At 39.2% G+C, this 22899-nt stretch overlaps 1 protein-coding gene and 1 pseudogene across 1 annotated transcript in view; one reads left to right on the forward strand and one right to left on the reverse strand.

The window, feature by feature from the left end:
• The window catches only part of Abcb5 (ATP binding cassette subfamily B member 5), a 100222-nt gene that overhangs the window by 17044 nt on the left and 60279 nt on the right, over window positions 1–22899 (reverse strand). Inside the window, exons 20-23 of the mRNA XM_031356875.1 lie at window positions 19646–19729; window positions 8760–8963; window positions 5019–5119; window positions 4156–4296 (exon numbers count right to left, since the gene is read on the reverse strand). Coding sequence (XP_031212735.1) covers window positions 4156–4296; window positions 5019–5119; window positions 8760–8963; window positions 19646–19729 — 530 coding nt within the window. The remainder of the gene's footprint in view (window positions 1–4155; window positions 4297–5018; window positions 5120–8759; window positions 8964–19645; window positions 19730–22899) is intronic.
• Window positions 6006–6440, forward strand: LOC116080509 (annotated as a pseudogene).

The following is a 22899-nucleotide window of genomic DNA, read 5'->3' on the forward strand; positions in this document are numbered from 1 at the left end:
GGATCCGAACTCAGGACCTTCGGAAGAGCAGTCGGTGCTCTTACCCGCTGAGCCATCTCGCCAGCCCCGCCTCTTGCTCTCTTGCTCCCTCTCTATCCCCATTCCCTTTCCCCCTTCTCTCCCCATGGTCATGGCCGGCCTCTATTTCTCTACTCTCTCCCTCTCTCTGCCTTTCTTTGCCTCTACTACCCTCTTAACTCCCTCCCCATGCCCTGAATAAACTCTATTCTGTACTATACCATCCTGTGGCTGGTCCCTCAGGGGAAAAAGATGCCTTGGCATGGGCCCACCGAGGTACCTCTTCCCCCCATATGTCACCACACCCCCATAGAACATATTCTCATACTTCTTTATCTTTTATAAACACATCAATACTGGTCAGCTCTTGTCACAGGCATACATGCTTCCTCTATCAAGAGGCCCTTCCCCTCATCAGCAGCATGACAAACTCATGTGACTGCATGAGGAGATTGTGCTGTAGTACTGTCGGGACACTTGCACTTCTCAGCACACTGATGCGTTTGAAGACAGTTTACTCAACACCTGTACTTGTAAGCCTTGAAAATATACTCATTTTATTGGACTATTATTATTGCCATTATTTTTTTGTTATGCTTGTGTGTGACAAATGTGGTGTGTGATGTAATGAAGAGAGGGACATAACACTGCATGGATGTGGAGGTCAGAGAAACACTGTGTGGAGTTGTTTCTCTCCTTCCCCTATATGGGCTGTGTGGACTGAAATCAGATCATCTGGCTCATGCAGCAAGTGCCTCTACCTGCTAAGGGTAAGTCATCTTACCCTTCCATACATCATTATTTTAACCATAAACTAAAACATAACTGCCCCAACTTTTCCATAATTCTAGGAAACTTCTTGGTAGTAGACTAAATAAATGAGTAAGAAATTTATTGTGGCATGGAGAACAGAGTAGAATATAGTTCTGGTGTTCATATTTCTTTAAAGTGTGTGTGACGTTGGGCCTTGGAATAATCTGGGATGTATTATTAAAATTCATATTTCTGGCTCCATATCAGGTCTGTAAGTCAGACTTTAGGGAGAGCTCTAAGCACCCACCTTTTAAAACCTCTGAGATTACTGAGTTGGAAAACCTCCTAAGAGACCAGCACAAGAGGATTAGCTTTAACTCCTGAGAGGTCTCTAGGGGGAGATTTCCTTTTTAAACTTTTTCTATTCAATTGAGTGATTAAAAAGAAAGTTCTCTGCCACTCTAGATTGTGGAAGGCCCATATCAGTATCCAAAGGGACACTTGAGACACATGGTAGTAGAAAGTACACTAGCCTCTTTAAAATAATTAAGACAGCTCTCAGCCTACAAGTCTATACCACGTGTTATATAACTCTGCCTCTAGCTAGAGGCAGGCTGTTCCTTTCTGGCCCTGGAAAATACCATCATGGTACTATTCAGAATTGTGCGTGCGTGTGCATGAGAGAGAGAGAGAGAGAGAGAGAGAGAGAGAGAGAGAGAGGGAGAGAGGGAGAGAGGGAGAGAGGGAGAGAGAGAGAGAGAGAAAGGGAGGGAGAGGGAGAGAGGGAGAGAGAGAGATTCAAGAAGACCTCAAACTCAGAGCCAAGAATGAGTGATGGTAGCACATATATTCACCTGGTTTTCTGTGCAGATGCACCAGGCCTTTATACGTGCTAAGCAAGCTTTCTACCAGATGAACTACATACACCTTCTGCTCCATTAATTACTAACTAGTCTTGTGCAAATCATCCTGGTTACATTCTGTGAACTAGAACTAAGAAAGTTGAACTTACCTGTGACTGTACCTAAATGGAAGGTTTGTGAGCTCTATGGCCCTTCCACACATAGAAACGCAGAGCCATAAAGAGCATAGAGAAACTGGAACCCATAACTTAGAAAAGCCTAGAGAAACAGCAGAAGGAAATTTTGGAATGAGCTGGTAGTGCTACTGAAAGGCCTGGATGAAGGGGCCAGAGAATTGAGGGCTCATGGCTGATATGGAGGTCAGCAATGACCTTGATAATGTCTTTTTAGTGATGTGCAGTGAGCTTGGCCTCAGGATAGTTGACAGAATGTAGAGACACTGACATGGGTGAGGGGAAGATTCTTTTCTTTTCCTTAGGTGATTAAAAAGCAAAGGAAGCCAAGCATGGCAGTGCATACCTTTCTTTGATCCTAGCACTTCAGGGGCAGAGGCAGAGGCAGGCAGATGACTCTGAGTTCAAAGCCAGTCTGTTCCACATACCAAATTCCAGCCAACCAAGGCTACAAAAGAGGCCGAGAGAAAGGAAGAGCATATGGGAAAGTTTAGAGAGAAGAAGTGGTAGAGAGAAATGATGTAATTACATTTTAACCTCAGAAAATAAAAGAAACAATTAAACACACAAAACAAATCAAAAAGCAAAGAAGAGTAGTGATTAAAAAATCATCGGAGAGAATGGATGTCTGCTGTGAGAGTTACACTTCACAGGACATGCTGCATCAGACTGTGCTCAGTAGGCCTGCCAGATATCCTGTGGGCCCAGTGCCCTGGGCGTGGGCACAGTGCCCTGGGCGTGGGCACAGTGCCCTGGGCGTGGGCACAGTGCCCTGGGCGTTTACAGGGGCTGGAGGGCCACAGAGGGCAGGCAGCTCTTCTAAGTTTCTAGTATTTGTTTGAAAAATCAAACTTTGGAAGACAATGAATTTTTAATCCTGGTAGTGGCCACATGACATCGGAATCAAAGCAAAGGGTTAGTTTAACCAGGCCTGTGAACCACATAAATTAATCCATGAGATTCTGGGTTTTGTTTCTTGTTAATTTGACAAACTGGTCTAAGCAATCGGAATTAGGCCCAAAGCAATATGCCTTAATTGTGATTTTACAGATTCACACAAACAGCAGTGGCTTCAGTGTCACAGTGGTGTGTCTGCTGGGTTTAAAGTCATGGGTCACTAGGCCCTACTCTGTTGTAGTTTTAAACGCACATATTTGTTTGAAAGGAACTTCTTCAGGACAAGTGTGAAGCACAAGTCCTGTGGACCTGCTGTTTACTGTTAGCTGGTAAAATTCCGAAATGCTGATGGGTAGCTTGACTTGTAGATTGTTATCAGTGCTGAGCAAAGAAATGCTCTAGGACATTTATAAATAAAGATATTTTTGTGTGAGAGGAAAATAAAAATTATTTAAAGCTATCTTAAAATTACAGGGCTTCAAATGAGTTTTAATCATTTCTTTAGTTGAACATTTCCTCCAACTACAAATATGTCCCAGAGAGGAAGGAACAGGAACTATGAAGAGCTGTAGGAGGCAAGACCCAAGACAGAGTATTTCCCAGATAGCCCCAGGCTTTAGGGACTGAACCTTGCTTTAAAGTGCAGGCAGAGGTGGGAGTGGGTGAGTTGGGGAGCACTCCCTTAGAGGAAGGCTCCCGGAGGGGGACTTTTGAAATGTAAATAAATAAAATAATTAATAAAAATATGACTTTTCTGTAGCTGTAAACAACTAACAATGAGAATTGTAATATAAATAGCAACATTTCTGGCATTTTAGGCTGGGGCAGCTGAAAAGTAGCATGCAAAGCTTTTCCAGTTGCAATGGTTAGTTGTTCCTGTGAAGTGCCCTCAGTATAAGCAGGATCTGAAGGCACAAGCTGCCACAAGCCATTTTGGGAGGAAGCTGTAACAATGGTCAGTCAATTCCTGATTCCTCACTTGTGCTCTGACTTGTGAAAGCCATCTCTACATGGGGAACTCCATGATGCCCCGAGTTCCCCAGGAAATGAGATTTGCTCCTATAACCCACATTGTGATGAACTGAAGCTGAGAGCAATTTATTTGGGAGTTCACTACAGATTATTTGCATTGCATCAGTATATACACACTGCATAATTCAGAATTACTGCACCAAGTTTAGTTATGCTGTGCTTCTTATAGCTACCTAGTACTACCAACAAAAGAATCAACTTTGATTTAATATTATAAAATGTAAGCAACTGTTAAAACATGATAGTTTGTCCTATAAAGAGACACAAATGTCAATTAAAAACAAAACAGCACACACTTTATAGATACACTTGAATGTTTCAAGAAGCCCTCTTCCACATGAGATCTAGATGACAATCCTCCATAAACTAGATATGTGTGCATAATCCACTTACAGTGTTTAAGTATTTGTACAACTTACATGAACATGCCTTCTGGCATCATCCGTCCAGCTTGAATCAAATAGGCTCCAAATCGGAACCCTGCTGCATGGGCAAAATGCACAAAAGCATGGCTGACTGCATAGCAGCATCCAGTGATGTGTGCTCTCTTCAAGGCAGTTCTGAAATACACAATTCCCAAATGACGGGGCACAGGTGATAAAAGGTCAATAGAATAAACTCAGAGTGGTGAACATTAAGACCTTTGAAATGCTATAATTCTGTGGGTATACATTTTTGTAAGGATTACAACGTTATTGCAGAGAAGACAGGTGATTTTCTCTATTTCTGTAGATGGTTTACTGTAACATACTTGCCTTTATTTTCAAATGCATGGACAGATGTCATGAAAGAATAATGAATGTAAAGATTAAGGAGAAGTGCTCAGTAGTTAGAAGTATTCTTTAATTTCCACTATGGCCTTATGCTAGTAGAATACATCTTGGCAATCAGTGGGTGGAGCAGACCACAGACATCAGTACAAATGAGAACAAAACTATCTCACTGATAAAGACAGAGCCAGAGGCAGTGTGATAAAGGCCATTAAAGAGCCATACTGTACACATCTGCTCACATTTAAGCTCTCCTAGAGATCTAACGGAAAAGGGTGAGCCATCGTATTTTCTTTCTTCCACTCAACTTTCAGAAATAAGTTGATTCTGTGCCCTCGTGGGGCCCTATTCTTTTTTGTTAGCACTTAACTTCCTCTTGGTGAAGTCACGTGAGAAGTTAGGATGTGCTGGTTAGGAAAGATTAACATAGAAATAGATTAACAAGCAAAGCATAGGGTCACCCTGAGCACCACAGGACAAAAGCCAGTAGGGTGGGTTTGAGCTATAGTCACCTGTGTTGGGTCTGAAGTGTCTCCTCATACATTTGCTCAAAGGCTTTCTCTCTTGTTAATGACACTACTGTACGTATGTTCTCCACAGCTTCTGTTGCTATCTTATAAGGTGGGAAAATAAAATACAGAAATAATATTAGAGATGTTTAAATCCCTGGTAGCAAACCAGTCTAGGGAATACAGTATTTCAAGTCAATCATTTTTCCTGGCAATTACTCTTGGCAATCACTCCAATAGATGAAAATTTCTTTAGAAAAGATTTAATACATCTAGTTTAGGGCCCTTAAGTCTTTACTGAATTTCAATTTCAATTGTTTCCCAAGCAGAGAAATCAAACATTGGTTTGATTCACTTGCAAATAAGCTCTTATAAATTATGAAACAATTCTTATCAAAGATAGCAGACAAAAATCAAATAAGTAATTATTCTGTCACAGAATTACAAATCATAGCCAAACAGGACAAGATATCACTCAAAGTGACTGTAAATTTCTTTATAAGATAAAAGCATTTCTCATTTTGAAGTCTGGAAACTTAAAAACATATGTAAATAAAATATGACTAATGTTTCTTTATGTTTAGATATTATTCAAAAAGAAAACACTTAGATGGGTTTCAGAATGGTTGAAGCTTCTGGCTTAGAATAACATTTGAATCTGAGAATGCAGTTTAGCTTGAAAGACAGACAACAAAGTGTTGCGACATTTTGTTTCAGACTGTCTCCATGGACTGTCATACAGGGATCCAGGTGGACACCTCACATTTATTAAAGGACATTTTGGACCTCAGACTCTGCTCTTAGTTTTCATGCTCTCTTTAACTTCATTATTCTCAAAGAACCCTTCACTTTTTACACCAGTTGTTAAAAGGGAAATGGATAAGACTGTTGGAGTCTTGTTTTAGGGAAAAAAAAAAGAGCGGCAATAAGAAACTTTTTAAAAATTATTTTTCATCCCTTTCCCCTGGTTGGCAGTGCGGAGGCCACACGATGCCTGGAGATGTAAAAGATATTAACCAGCAGGAATTCGACAGAGCTCTGGCAGCCTTCCTCAAAAAGTCCGGGAAGCTGAAAGTCCCGGGTAGACACAGTCAAGCTGGCCAGATATAAAGAGCTTGCCCCATATGATGAGAACTGGTTCTACACACGAGCTGCTTCCACAGCACGGCACCTGTACCTCCATGGTGGTGCAGGGATTGGTTCCATGACCAAGATCTAAGGAGGACGGCAGAGAAATGGTGTCAGGCCCAGCCACTTCAGCAGAGGCTCTAAGAGTGTGGCCCACCAGGTCCTCCAAGTCCTGGAAAGACTGAAAATGGTGGAAAAGGACCAAGCTAACACCTCAGGGACTGAGAGATCTGGACAGGATTGCTGGACAGGTGGCACTGTCAACAATGAGTATTAAAACAAAGGATGCTGGGTTAATAAATTGCCTCATTCATAAATTTTTTTTCACAATGGAGAGGGGAACATCACTAAAGAAGTCTGGAAAATACTCCAGTCTTTTAAAAAAATGTATATTTGTTCATAATATACTCATATATATGTGTCTTGCCTGCACGTCTGTGTACCGTGTGCATGCCAGTGCCTACAGTCAGAAGAAGACATTGAATCCCCTGTAACTGGAGTTATAGATAATTGTTAGCCACCATATGGGTTATGGGAATTGAACTCAGGTGCTCTGGAAGAGCAGCATGAGCTCTTAACCACTGGAGTCACCTCTGCAGCCTCAAGAACTACAATAATTGTAAGAAAAACTAATAAAGCCATTTTACATTAAAAAAAAATTCAATTATTTCTTCCAGCTTACATAAGCAAGTAAAAGGAAGATGTACTGGCTGTTTTGTGTGTCAACTTGACACAAGCTGGAGTTATTACAGAGAAAGGAGCTTCCCTTGAGAAAATGCCTTCATAAGATCCAGCTGTAAGGCATTTTCTCAATTAGTGATCAAGGATAGGAGGGCCCATTGTGGGTGGTGCCATCCCTGGGCTGGTAGTCCTGGGTTCTATAAGAAAGTAAGCTGAGCAAGTCAGGGGAAGCAATCAAATAAGCAGCACCCCTTCATGGCCTCTGCATCAGTTCCTGCCTCCAAGTTCCTGCCCTGTGTGAGTTCCTGTCATGACTTCCTTTGGTGATGAACAGCAATGTGGAAGTTAGTTGAATAAGCTCTTTCCTCCCCAACTTGCTTCTTGGTCATGATGTTTTGTGCAGGGATACAAACCCTGACTAAGACAGAAGACCAGCATCTTTTATTATTAAAACCTCAAATTTATCTTGATTGATGGATGATTGATTGTGTATGTGTTTGTGGATGGGAGAGGGTACGGTGTGCTTCTACATCCATGGGGAGGGCAGAGGACAACTTTGAGTGGTCATTTTCTCCTTCACCAAGCAGGATTCCAGGATCAAATCCCAGTCATTAGGTGTGGTGGCAAGTGCCTTTACCTGCTGAGCCATCTCTCTGGCTGCCTAAGTGTTAAAAGTTTCAGGTACAGGTTCAGATTGCCTAATTTAAAGGCAATTGCTAACCATACAGTGTCAGGTTAGTCTTATGACACAAAAAATGAGATAAAAAAATCTAATTAATGTCTTAATAATTTAGAAATTTTCCAAATTATCACCATTTTAAAAGCATACAGGGAGGGTAAACACTATCTCTGAGACAAATATCTGCTGAGCAGTTCAGTTTATTCAGCACAAGTAGACGTCCCAAGGCTTCTTATCTAGTACAAGAAATGTGGAAAGGTCTAAGGGTAGGGCAAACCAGATCACTAAGTAACTGCCCTTAAGAGAATTTGTGATGTGTATACTAGCTCTAATCCAGTTACTGTTAATGTGGACTCTAGATGACATTAAAGTCATTTGCATATTCAGAGGATGGCCATCAGTATGTCAGAGCTTTGAAGCCATGTGAAGAGAGAAATAGCCTAAGGCCTGGAATGTGTTCTCAGAAAAGACCCAGTACTTGCATGCTGCATCTTCTAAAATGCTGTCATGATAAAAGGGAGTGTAGTATACAACACTACCTAAATAAAACCAAACCCAGAATGCCTCCCCTCCCTGGGCCAAGCATTAAAACACAATGTAACAGTATAGGCACCCTGAGATCACAATGTATCCCTAGCCACTAGAGGAGCAGGTGTGTAGAAGGTGGATAAATGCTTGACATCACAGCACTAGACAGGGGAGATGCTTGAGTGAGGCCAGTCATTAGATCACATAACCCTCTTTCATCACTGATGATTAACTATATGGCAGTGTTTTTCTAAAACTCAAAAACTGTGTGGGTTTTTTGTTTTTGTTTTTTTGTTTGTTTGTTTGTTTTTGCTTTTTTGGTACTGTGGTTGATCCTGAAAAGCTTAAATGTGCCAAAAGAATATATAGTTGCATGAATTGTTCATTTTGATTATTGATTATTAAAAATAGTTATTTAGGTGTCATCAATATTAATATCTTGTACTCAGTAACTGTTAGATTTCCTGACATTTTGAAAAATAAAATGCCCAGAATTATTATTTGAGAAATTTTAATTATTCAGTAAATAGAGGATGGAAATCCATGACATTAAAACTGTCCCCTGGACAGTAATAGTAATAATGGAGGATATGGTTACATGTGCTTGCTATCTTCTGGTTGCCATACTAAGTGTTTTGTATAACAGTGAGATTTTGTTTAATGCACAGATCTTTAAGTAGATACTCTTATTATCATCCTCAGGGTGGAAATGAGAGCCTGCACCTTACCTTTCCAGCACGCTTAAGCTCTTGCTTATCCTTGTTGGCAAAGCCAGCCGCTGCTGAGGTTTGAATCATTCCTGTCACTGCAAGTACAGGGGCAAAGCTGAGAATCAGGAGTGTCATCTCCCATCCGTATATGAAGGAGATGAGAATGGATAGACTCATGTTGGTAACATCTTGTGTTATGATCCCAAGTCTTGAAGTTGCTGCCTAGAATCAGACATATTTGCAGTGGGGAGTTAAATTTAGAAGAAGTCTTCTAATTTCCTGTAAAATGAAGTGCTTTTAAACTTCCACTTGGACTTGTTAAGATTATTTTCAAAGATTAATGAGGACACATTTTTTTTTTGAAAACCTAGCTAAGGAAACCTTTCATTTTTCAACCTCACATCCAGTATTGAGACAGCCACACAGAATGCTATTTTAACACTGTATGTAGAATGTAGAAGCATGGTAGAAGTTTTAGATTATTTGAAATTAAATATGACCTGCTTTGTTTGTTTGTTTTGTTTATTTTTTTGTTTTTGTTTTTTGAGACAGGTTCTCTCTTCACAGTACTGGCTGTCTTAGAGCTCTCTGTATACACCAGGCTGGCCTTGAACTATCAGAGGTCCACCTGCTTCTGCCAGTTGAGTGCTAGGATTAAAGGTGTATGCCACTGTGACCTGCAAATATGACCTGTTATAAGGTTACTTCAAGAGTTCTCTTTAGCTGTATGTGATTTCACATTCTGATAAAAATTAAGTGTATTAAGAGTTGAAGTAACAGGATTTCTTTGTCTCCTGAAAGATATTCTATGTTTATGTATACACACATAGTAATTTATACCCTATCTCAATAATAACTTATAAATTATTATTACTACGTTGTGTGTGTGTGTGTGTGTGTGTGTGTGTGTGTGTGTGTACAGCCCTCATGGAGAGGTCAGAGGACTGCTCTGTGAGTTATTTCTTTCTGTCCACCTTTATGTGGGCTCTGATAATCCCTCAAGTTCTGGTCAGGCTTGAATGACAAAACTGAAATGAGCTCACCAGCCCCCTAACTCAGAAACATGTGAAAATAAACTGGTATCTTGAAAAAGTAGCAGAGTAATGAGTACTGTGAGCAAGAACAACAAACCAAAAAATAAGAGTGAGTTAGTCTTTTGTGAAGCAGTTTTTAGTGTTTGCTGTTATGAAATTGTCGTTACATTCAGTGGGAAAATATCTTAATTTTTAATACCCACTAAAGCACCAGTTTTACAGACTTGCATAATGTCATGCACTTAAAATTTAAGTGCCTGGAAAACATGTTTTAAATTGTATATATGAACTTTCACAAAGGTTTCATGTATTATATTTGCATAAAAAAACATTGTGCTTTAGCTTACATATTTATTAAAATCAACTCTTCATCTCTAAAAAGATCCTAAGGTGAGTTGTCAACTTCTATTTTAACAGTATTTCCTTATAGAATCAGCAAACCTGAGATTTTTGCATAGTTTTGGCACAGTAAACCTGTCACATGACTTCTATCAGTCATTCTTGCTCATCTCTTAGCTGTGCTGAGCACTAGGCACCTCTGTGAGGCATTGCTGCACAGATCTATGCTACTTGTGCTCATTGTGATTGGACTTCCAGTGAGCAGAACTGGGAGGCACTGTGTGCGTGTCAATGTGTGCATGTGTGTGTGTGCACATGTGAGAGTGTGTGTGTGTGTGTGTGCATGTGAGTGTGTGTGTATGAGTGCATGTGTGTCTGCATGTGTGAGCATGTATGTATGTGTGTTTGTGCATGTGTGTATGTGTATATATGTGTATGTGAGTATGTGAGTGTGAGAGTGTGTAAATGTTTGCATGTGTGTGTATGTATGAGTGTGTATGTATTTGTGCATGTATGTGTGTGTGTGTATGTTTATGTATTTACATCTGCATTTACTTATTTAAAATTTCTTGAAATCCAAGAATATCTGCACTTTTTCCAATTTCCATTCAAGGCTACAAGGTTAGTTTCACTTTTCTCCTCTCCTTATTCTCTCTCTTCACAAGTGAAAAATCTAGGTCTCCCATTTTCCTTTCCTCTCCTCCCCTCCCCTTTCCTCTCCCCTTTCCTGCCTTCCCCACCCCACCCTACCTATATCCTACCCTCCTCTCCCTTTACCTATTTGTGTTTTTAGATGAGGTTTCACACTTAATCTGGCTGGCTTGGAATTCATGGAAATTCTCCTGCCTCTGTCTCTCAAGTGCTGAGATTACTGGCATGTGCTACCATGTTTGACTCCTAATTTTTCTTATTTGGCTTATCTTTCCATGTATAATCCATTTGTTGTCACAGAGACTAACTTTCCATGCATGGCACTTTTCTCACCTTGCTCTGGCTGCTTCCCTCAACTTTTTTGTGACACAATGTCTGCATGCCTGATTTATCATATCTAGTCTCCAACAACTGGCCCTGTTCCTTCTTCCACAGTGATAGAAAACACAAACTCAGCTATTGGATCACAGCAGTGTTAAATGGAAAGATTAAAGGTTCTCTTTCATTCAAGTGTGTGCTTCAATATATTTATCATTTTCTCCTTTATACTTAACAGATTGGTCTCATTAAGTGAAGGTGTAAGTGGCAATATTCAGCCAGAAAGGGAGGTGGAGACATTGTAGTCCAAGGCAAGAAAATATTACAAGAGTAGTCTTCGAATAAATAGAAGTGTCTTTACAGTTGTTATGTAAGGTCTTCATGCCTAAGGTAATGCCTTTGGACACAACACTTGGTAGTTCTCTGTGAGTTCAAGGCCAGATTGGTTTACAAAGTGGGTTCCAGGCCAGCCTATATGAGACTCTGTCTCAGCCGCCACCCCCCCACCCCCAGATAAAATGTGTAAACAAAGAGCTACATGAATCTACTTTTGGTAGAAAGCTTGGTACTTAGGCAATGCACTAAAATGTTAAATATCTTTAGTGCTATGAAGAAAAATAAAGAGAAGAGGTTCTCAGTGTGTAGCCCTGGCTGGTAGGGAACTCAGTATAGAGTAGTCTTGAACTCATAGAGATCCTCCTGCTTCTGTCTCTCAAGGGCTGAGATTAAAGGCATGTGCCACTATACTGGGCCACCTGGCTTTTTTATAAAGATGCCAAAAAATACATATCGGAGGAAAGACACTGTTCTGGCTGGTTTTTATGTCAACTTGATAGGAACTAGGGGCATCTGAGAGGAAGGAGCCTCAGTTGACAAAATAACTCCATAAGAATAACCTGTGGGCAGGCCTGTAGGGTATTTTCATGATTGGTGATTGATGGAGGAGGGCCAAGCCCTTTGTGGGTGGGGTCATTCTTGGGCTAGTGCTCATGGGTACTATAAGAAAGCAGGCTGAGCAAGCCACGGGGAGCAAGCCCAGTAAGCAGCACCCCTCCGTGGCCTCGGCATCAGCTCCTGCCTCCAGGTTCTCATCTGACTTGAGTTCCTGCCTTGGCTTCCTTTCCTCAGTGGATTGTGATTCAGGATATATAAGCCAAATAAACTCCTTCTTCCTCAAGTTGCTTTTAGTCATGATGTTTTGTCATAGCAATAGTAACCCAACTAAGACAGACATCTTTTTCAGCAAATGGTGCCTGGAAAACTGGATGCCCACATGTAAAAGAATGAAAATATATCTTTATTTCTCACCCTACACAAAACTCATTTCCAAATGGGTCAGAGATCTTAATTTCAGGCCAGATTCTGAACAGCTAGAAAATAGATTCTCTCACATACTTGATAGGTTTTGTCAAACTACCACCTCTCACAAATTATACAGTTTTCAGTAAACTATCAAAAAGCAATGAGGATGGGGATTGAGAGGTGATTTACAGTTAAAAGCACTAGCTGAGCCAGGCAGTGGTGGCATACATCTTTAATCCCAGCACTTGAGAGGCAGAGGCAGGCAGATTTCTGAGTTCGAGGCCAGCCTGGTCTACAGAGTGAGTTCCAGGACAGCCAGGGCTATACAGAAAAACCTTGTCTGGAAAAACAAAACAAAACAAAACAAAAAACCAAAAACCAACCAACCAACCAAACAAACAAAAGCACTAGCTGCTCTTCCACTCTTCCAAAGGACCAGGGTTCAAGTCCCAGCACCCTCATAGCAACTCATAACTGCCTGTAACTCCAGTTTCAGGGAATCTGATACCCTTGCACAGATATACATGTAGGTAAAACATAACATAAAAATGAATAAATCCCAGTCCGTGGTGGTGCATGCCTTTAATCCCAGCGCTTGGGAGGCAGAGGAAGGCGGGTTTCTGAGTTCGAGGCCAGCCTAGTCTACAGAGTGAGTTCCAGGACAGCCAGGGCTACACAGAGAAACCCTGTCTCGAAAAACAAACAAACAAAAAAAGAATAAATAATTTTAAAAAGCAGTTGGAGGTATAACTGGTAAGAAAACTACATACATAGCCTGGGCAAATGAAGGAATTTCAGGATGTAATTATAGTAACACTCTACATGGAAGGATTTCTGCTTCTAGCCAAGATGGGGTAACATTTATTTTCTATCTGAAACAAAAAGACATAGATGAGTAGTATGGATATGAAGTGTTGGTTTTCAAGGCATTCTATATAAGACATCTAGTAGCTAGGACAGAGATGGCAGACAAATACAGTGATTGCCTCAGCTACTTTTTGGATTGAGTGAGTAAAGCTGAGGAGCCAAGGATTCTAATCAGCTTGCAGCATATTTACCAAAGGAAAAAGGGCTAAACTGAGACAAACCAGGACAGCCACAGAAGGTGCTTTTTAAGAATTTATCTGAAAAAAAAAATGCATGTACATGAGGACTGGAGATATATTGTACCTAATCATACTAGCCAGACTGTGAGGTTTGTGGTTCATGGCTTTGGGTAGAGTGTTCAGAATAGCCTTGTCTTGGAAGACTCCAGTCCTGCTGAGCTAGTCATCACATAAACACTTGAATGGAATAAACCCTTCCCTGGTGATTTTAACTCATTGCAGAATAAAACTCAAGAATACATCGAAAGATAGAAATACCCGGCATCTAAATTGTGGAATTCCTAATGTGTGGTATATAATAAAAAGTAACCAGCTGTGCTAAAGTGAAGCAAAGTGAGATTCATAATAAGGCCAGAGGTTAATCAACCGAAATCATTCCAGAACTAACAAAGGATTAGATGCTGCCTTATCTCATTGACATGTAGAATCTGAAAACAGCAAGCTGATAGAAAGAGAATAGAATGGTGGCTACAGAAGCTGCCCTATTAATGCCATGCTTACAAGAGTAACACCAAGAAGCACTGTGTGTTCTTATTAGATCACACAGCTTTTGGCCTGTATGCTGTGACACTGCATATTACTAAAAAAATAAAAAATAAAAAGAAGTACTACCAGGGTGAATACTTATCATACTCCCATTTTGTAGGAAAATAACATTCAGAAAAATCAGGAAATTTGAAACGGAAAACCAGAATTTCTTCATAAAATATGAAAATGAGACTTACACCAAAGTGATTTTCTAAGTAGCTTATTTACCAGCCAGACAAAAATGATAGATAATAGTTAACTTAATTACATTTGATAGTAGATATGGAATGCTGCATCCAGAATGCAGACCTTGTTGCTCGGAGCTGAAGATACTGAGAGAGCAACATCAATGGTCAATTTTTGATAGATTATTTTGATAGACAGTCAGGTGGTACATATGTGTTATCTTGGAAAGCTGAGGCAGGAGGACCTTGAGTTTAAGGACATCCTGGGATGCTAAATAATTTGAAGCCAGCCTAGGCTACATAGCAAGTTCTCTCTCTCTCTCTCTCTCTCTCTCTCTCTCTCTCTCTCTCTCTCTCTCTCTCCCTCTCTCTCTCTCTGTCTCTCTCCTCTTGCTCCCTCTCTCTCCCTCTTTCACTGTGTGATGATGATTATTTCTATATTAATATGAAGATATGTATGTATAAAGATTACATATATATATATAGTTTTTTTAAAGTAAGTTTCCTGACTCACAATAGATTTACATATGTTAATGCTACTTACTATTTATTCAGTTTGTTTCCACTTCTGAGAATAGAGCTTAAAGTGATTGAAAAGTTAGATAATGTTAATAATTCGTATGTAGAACAACTATACATGAGAATACTTTTAAAAACCTGACAGAGAACTACCTGAAGTGGAATCTGCTAAGATGTATTATAAGTGGTGGTAATGAAAATATTTATGAAAAGAAATAAGAATTAGAAACAGATAAAAGCTTGCCATAATGTAATACATATAAATTATATTTACTTATTGCTATAATTCAGCAGTGTGATTTTTGTGGAAAAGCATAGAATTTATCATGCATTTATCATAGATTTGGATGTCAGATTTTGCTACACACTTGGTTACCATTCTTAATAAACTTAGCCTAAAATCTCAAGGCAGGATTGTAATTATATGTCAGCTTATACTGTGCTAAATAAAGTCATTTCAATAACTACTAATGTTGCTTGGCTCAAAAGGACTATCAAGTTGTTTTATATACTTCCCATGTCAGAAATCAAGAAATGATATCATCATTGCTCAAGTTAATATACTAGCACAAACTGATCAGCTCATTGGCTCTGAAATTAATAAATGGTGCAAGCATTTATGATTTCTCGAGGCAACATAATTATAGCTTCAATGAGCAGATCTTGGCATTAGCATTGGGTCTGTTGGTGGCATAGAATATGCCTCATCGTGACGGCAGGATTTTCTTGTGTGAAAATGAAGTAAGAGCTCTGGCTGATATCAGTGTTACTAGAATATACAGAAACAACAATACCTTGTAATCTTGTGGAGTCTAGATTCCAAAAGAATCTGAAATGGACTTATAGTTTTATTAAAACTACTTATTATATGAGAGTCTGTTGACAGATTGGTGGGCAATAAGCCATTACTTTGGGCTAAAACAATACCAGTTAAAGAGGCTGTGTTATTCAACTTTTTTTAAGAAATGTGTTGTGACTGCATTTCACTAATGTGTTTTGATCATAGTTCTCAAAGTATCAGAGCTTCTAAAAGTGACAGTGAGAATATTTGTCATCAGAAAAAGAATTTGTTGGACAAATTCACAAGAGCTGACTGTGTGTATGTACACATACAATATAGAAGATTATATATTTTGGGCCATTAGTTAAGGATTTCTAACTAAGACATATTATTATTAGGGGTTTGTCTTATGAACATTCACACAAATATACTTGACAATTATGACTGAAATTGTATAGTACAGGAACTAGAATATGATTTAACTAAGTTCATAGGATATAAATATGACACTCAGTTATTTCTAGACTCAAATCTAATCTCTCTTCTTGAGAAAGGAGTTAGCAGGCAAGTCACTCTTTAACATGTAGATCACCCACAACACTGGGTGTGACATCACCCTTATACGGCAGAGCAAGCACTTATGTGAACTTGTATTAGAAGAGTAGCAGACTCCCGCACACTTAGAAGTTTTTTCTCACTTTACATCTTAAAATCGAGTTCAAAGTATACATGACCTGACTATTTATTCTATAGGTACTGCTTTTTGAAAAAGGATCTATTTACTTGTATTTTATGTGTATGGGAGTTTTGCCTACATGTAATGTTTGTGTACCATGGGCTTGCTTGATGCCCTTGGAAGCCAGAAGAGGACATTGGATCTTCTGGGATTGACATTACAGATAGTTCTCAGCTGCCATGTGGGTGCTGGAAACTTAATCTAGGTCTTCTATAAGAGCAATAAGTGTCATTAACCACTGAGCCATCTTTCCAGACCCATCACAATTACTTTTTTTCCTCTTTAATAACTTACTGATTTATTAATATGACTTTTACTAAAATCTGGAATGGTTTAATATGCATGAAAAATAAATTATCTTATATATAATATATGTTTTTCTATGCTAATGCACAGCCATGAAAGTGTTCAACAACAAATGTTGTCTCATCATCTACAAGGACTATGTCCAACAAGAAAAACTGGTGACTAAGACTCCTAGAAGCTCTACACAGTGCAGCATGCAATGACTACCCATTGAGAACTCTGTTTCTCCTAATTGAGCACAGGGGGACCTAACATAAAAAGGCTCCACTTCCATTGGTCTAATGGATACACAGGGGATGCTGCTTCCATGTTTCTGCGGCTGTAGCACAAAACAGTCTGACCTTCATATCTTAAGGTCATTGTACTTTTGCCACACATTCCATGGCCAGAGCTAGAGTTCTTAGCCCCAAATCATTTTGAACTTGCTCCTATTGTTGTCACATCTTCTATTCTCTCTCTCTCAAGTTAAATATTTTGCCTTGTTCAAAAGCTGTTGTAAGAACAGCAATTTTAGTTGCAATAATTAAGTTTTATATTATCGCCAGCACTAATCAGATGCTTTTAAAGTATCAAGCTGGGCAATGTTCTATTTTTTAATTTTAATTTTTATTTGTGTTTGTGTGTCTCTCTGTGTGTGCATTCACATGGTTTTATAAAGGGCAACTGTGGAGTCAGTTGTTTGTTTCGACCCAGGGCTTCTAGTGGTTGGAACTCAGGTTACTACACTGTACAGCAACTGCTTTTACCTGTTGAGCCCTCCAGGATATTCTTTCTTTCCTCCCTCCCTCCCTTCCTCCCTCCTTCCCTCCTTTCCTATTTCCTTCCTTCCTTTTTTCCTGAGACAGGGTGAAAGATAGGCAGTATGAAAAATTTTAGCACATTGGCACAGTAAAGGAAAAAACTATGACTTTTTGGAGTAGTGGGAGTTCCATGGATTTACCAGGAATAACATTCTCTGCTAAGGTTATAACTAGCATTTAAAACGTACTGGCTGTTCACACCAACCTATTGCCTATACAAATACTGTGCTCAATATGTTTAACATATTTTTTGCCCATGTATGCTAGTAAGATTGAGGCCTTTGGCCTTATTTTAGAATCGAAATCCTATCAAATAAAATCTAAGAGATTTTCCTTAACTCTTCTAGAGTTCATATTCTAACCTTTAAAATTTTATCTTGGAGTAGAAAGGTGGATCAGTGGATAAAACCACTCGCTTTGAGAGCATGAAGGTCTAAGTTCTGGTTTTTAGCATAACTTAGGCATAGACATATGCACCTGTAACCACAGCACTGCAGGAGCAGATTGCTGGGGTGTTCTGGTACCAGCCTAGCTCCAGGTTCATCCTTGTCTCAAAGGAATAAGCAAGAGAGTGACAGAGTAGGTGCTTGATGTCTTCCTCTGGCCTCTGGCCAAATATGTATGGGCCCACATATCTACATTAAAAAAAAATTCACCTAAATTAAGAATAAGATAATTTGCTTTATACTCAACTTTCTCAATTAGATTAAAATCTTAATTGTTTTATAAAAGTTAATTTTTTTTTTAATTTATGTGAGTACACTGTAGCTGTCCTCAGACACAGCAGAAGAGGGCATTGGATCCCATTACAGAGCCATCATGTGATTGCTGGAAATTGAAGTCAGGACCTCTTGAAAAATAGTCGGTGATCTTAACCTCTGAGCCATCTCTCCAGCCCAAAAGTTAATTTTAATAAAATAATTTGAAGAAAATTGATATTTGTCCTATCATCTATCTGTCATCAATCTATCGTGTATCTATTATATCTATCTATCTATCTATCTATCTATCTATCTATCTATCTATCATCTATCTATCCTCACCATAAAGACCAAGCTGGCCTTGAATTCATTATGTGAAACGAGCTACCCTGGAATTTGGAATTAATTATCTTGTCCAAGCTTTCCGAGCCAAGATCACAGACATAAACTACTACACCTGGCTAGCAAGTTGTTCTTTTCCTCCAGCACACAACCCTGTTCCTACACTTATTCAAGTATCATGTTCAGTGTGTTGCTGCTCTGCCAACAACCTGAATATGATGGACAGTGTCTTATTTACTTGTAATATGACAGGCCATGGTTATATATAAGGCCATGGTTGTATACATGGCCTGTATATATGTATACATATATCATATATATATGATCTGCAGAGACACACCACTGAGTACACATCAATAGATATCCCTTTAAGTGAGGACCTAGTTTCTGAGGAAATGAAAATTAAACTTTTCCTTTATTGACATTTCTGATGCTGGGTAAAGCATATGTCTTTAAGTCTAGCATTTGGAGGCTGAGAAAGGAGCCTCATGGGTTCAAAGTCAGCCTGGGTTACTTAGTGATGCTCTGTCTCAGAACAGCAATGGAAATGGGAAATAAGGAGCCTCATGGGTTCAAAGTCAGCCTGGGTTACTTAGTGATGCTCTGTCTCAAACCAGCAATGGAAATGGGAAAATAAGGAGCCTCATGGATTCACAGTCAGCCTGGGTTACTTAGTGATGCTCTGTCTCAGAACAGCAATGGAAATGGGAAAGCTGTGCTGAGTGTGCTTTTCTTCTTCCCGCTGTTTTTTGTTTTGTTTTGTTTTTGTTTTTTTTCTCTGCTATTTCCTTGTGAACTCTTGTCTCTAATTCTAAGAATCTTTTTTAGCTTTAGATTTATTCTAATGCATGTACTACAGCTTCTTTATTTTAGGTGAAAAATAGTCTGATCTCAGAGATATCCTTGAGTCTTTCCTTAAGAATTCCCTGAGGGCCATACATGATACTACTTAATGCTGGGCCATCTCGGCACAAGTCACAGATTGGCATAGATACATATGTGTAGGTACAGATGTGTGCCACTCAGAGTGCTGTTTAATAAATAAAACAACAAGACTGGTAAGACGGCTCAGTGGGAAAAGCCACCTTCCACCAAGCTTGGTGCCTGAGTTTGATCCCTAGGTACATGCAGTGGGTGGACAGAACCAACTTCAGAAAGCTGTCCTCTGCTTTCTACGTGTGGGCTGTGGCGCATGATCACTCACCCACAGAACACATGAATGTAGAAACAAATTTTAAAACCACAATAATACATACACCCTGAATCTGTGCTACATCCATGGCTAACGTTGTGGTCAGGGCTCCAGTGTTGTTCTCTTTATCATCATACCAGGCTATATCCTAGAAAGAGAGGAATTGGCATACAATTAGAGGTCTGAGATTTTTGTCTTATATTGTTTGAAGAAATTTAGTTGTCTTCTCACTCGCCAGTAAGCACTACAGATCAACTGACTTCTGCATCTCATTTCATAAAGCTCTATGCTTTTTTTAGACTGAAGAATGTAAGACTGACTTGTGAACTGGGTTCCATATTATAATATGCAAAGTGTAGAACTACAATTGTAGGATGATCATTGTTAAAATGGTCATTGAAACAAAAGAGTGATTTGCAGTTCTATTCCATAAGTGTTTTGTGAGGAGAAGACTATTTATTTATTTATTTATTTATTTATTTGCTTAGGGTTTTGGTACTGGGGATTGAATCTAGCACTCAGTGCATGTTACACAGACATTCACAGTGAGCTGTATATCTAGAACATTCTATTTGCACAGTGGAGTAATGTCCAGTACAACTTAGGAACATTTTCAAATCTTTTTACCTCAACAGATCAGTGTCAAAACAAAAACCAACCAACCAAACAGACAAAAACCTATTTCTTTCCTTTAGAATTCACAGGCAAGATTTTACCTGACACTTTTTTATTACTCCCTGAGTTTGGTAACTCATTGGCACTACGAGGTAAGAGGTGGAAGGCTGGACAGCAGTTGCATAAAAGCACAGAGTCTAAAGAAGGCAGGTAGAAAACACGAGCAAGAAAAACACAAGCTAAGAATTGGTTCATTTTTAGCAGCTGATAGAGACAGCTCTTCTGAGTTCTTAGCCTGAGGAAATGATTTCCTTTTATTGAGTGTTTCCCCACTCACTCAGACCACACTTGTGGATTAAAACTCAGTGGAGACACTGATGAACATGGTTCCTATAACAACAACAACAACAATAATAATAATAATAAACTATTGACTTGATATAGCCCAGTCAGGGCTCTGAGGCCCAGGTTACACAGTGCTGTCAAGGAAACAGGAATTAAACACAAGCAGGGCATGAATCATGCAGAATGTGAGAAGAAAGATCTGTAGAGGAATGTGTCAAGAGGAGGGTGGGTGAAGCTGTGTAGAGCCATGTTCAGCCATGTTCTGTGAGCCACTGCCATGGGAAGCTTTTTCCAAAGGATTCAGGGGTTTTGGTGAGCCAAGTCTGTGGGGATAGTCTCTGAGTGAAGCAAGGGAAACATTCATGAGTGATAGCTACAATATGTCACCAGAAGTCAAGTACTTGTTATTCTGCAGAACTTGCCCTCGAATTAAGAAACTCATTTACTTTCTAGTCGTTTCTAGACTTCAACATAACATGGGACACATGAAGAAACTTTAGATGTGATATGACAAATATGGAAAAATGAAATTTGAATATCATGGTCTAGATTCTGTAGTACTCACTATACTACACAACCAACAGTCTTAGTCACCCGTCCAATCAGCAGTATAGCTGAAACTGCTTTCTACAAGTCAGCAATTGTACACCATCAAGATTGTCTTCCTGTGTACTCAATATATGCCAAAATATTTAGCAGATTTTCTGGAATATAGCTGGTACTGAGTGAAAATTGGCTTGCTTTCTGTCCTCCCAGAGGTAAAGTAATTTATAAATAGAGGCTATCAGGAATTTTGATATACCCTTCTCCTACCAAGAATTAATCCAATCACACTGGGAGAAGAGTGTGACTAGTGTTTTTTCCTGTAGTTACTACAATAGCCCCATGAGGTATTATGATAATCCACACTTTGTAGATTAGGGAAATGCTCAGATTGAGCTAGAGACAGAGGCATTAAGTCAAAGACACACAGCTGGCAAGTGCTAGGGCCAGGATTTGAGCTTCAGTAAAGAGGTCACAGTTCTTTTTTTTTTTTTTTCAGCTTCAATTATAAAATTTTTATTCAAAATTATTTAGGAAGACTCTTTATCTGGTGACCAGAGGCATACAAAATCTTAATGGCAAAATGTTAAGCTTAGATATGATTTATAGGATCTGAGAACCACTGATTTGTCAAATCTAGTGCCTGACACTGAGTGGTGGTGGCACATGCCTTTAATCCCAGTACTCAGAAGGCAGAGTCAGATGGGTCTGAGTTCAAAACCAGCCTAATTTACAGAGAAAAAAAAAAGAGGAAATACAACATTCCCTTAAAGAATAACAGGAAAACACAATCAATCAAGGCAAAGGAAATGAACAAAACCATCCAAGATCTAAAAATGGAAATAGAAACAATAAAGAAATCACAAAGGAAGACAACCCTGGAAATAGAAAACCTAGGAAAGACATCAAGAATCATAGATGCAAGCATCGCCAACAGAATACAAGAGATAGAAGAGAGAATCTCAGGTGCAGAAGACACCATAGAAAATATTGACATAATAGTCAAAGAAAATGGAAAATGCAAAAAGCTCCTAACTTAAAACATCCAGGAAATTCAGGACACAATGGGAAAAGTAACTTTGTTCTAAGCACCAACTTGGTTTGTGGTGTTCTCCCTTTTTTGTTCTCTCGTCATATATCAGATTATTATTTTTGTTTTTGTTTTTGTTTCAAGACAGGGTTTCTCTGTGTATCCATGGATTTCTGGAACTTACTCTGTAAATGAGGTCACAGTTCTTAAGAGACTGTCTTTTCTGCCTCTCATCTGACTGAGTTTTATTTCTTGCTTCTTGAGCTCTGGGATTTGTTACCTAACAACCTTTTGGAAGAAGTTCCAGGCCTTCCTAAGACTTCTAAGTGGCTGCTGTCAGTGTTATTATCTGATGGCTGAAAGATTGGTTTTTGCCTAGACTCCCCCAACAAACAATTTAGAGGGGAAATCGGGGCGGGGCAAACCTCCCCCCCCCCATAGCTCTGTATATATCAATATTGATCACTAAAAAAATACGGTGAACAATAGTTTCAATCATGGAACTTAGCAACAATCAGAATAATTATTTAGCTGAAAGGCTCTTAATCACATAAAAGATAGATTGTATATCTACAGAAAAACCACACCCAATTCTATAAACATGTCTACTTCAGTGAGATTCCAAAATGGTTGTAAAAAGGCATTGCAAGCCTCAGCATGCTTTCTAAGGCTTCCAAGTTTTATCTTAGGACAGAAACACAGGCAATAAAAGTTAGCAAAAATCTCCTATTGGTTGTCTCCCTTGCCACAGACAAAGCAACACTGTGAAGGCACTTACAAAAAAA

The sequence above is a fragment of the Mastomys coucha genome, unplaced genomic scaffold, assembly GCF_008632895.1.
Source record: "Mastomys coucha isolate ucsf_1 unplaced genomic scaffold, UCSF_Mcou_1 pScaffold6, whole genome shotgun sequence".
NCBI lineage: Eukaryota > Metazoa > Chordata > Mammalia > Rodentia > Muridae > Mastomys > Mastomys coucha.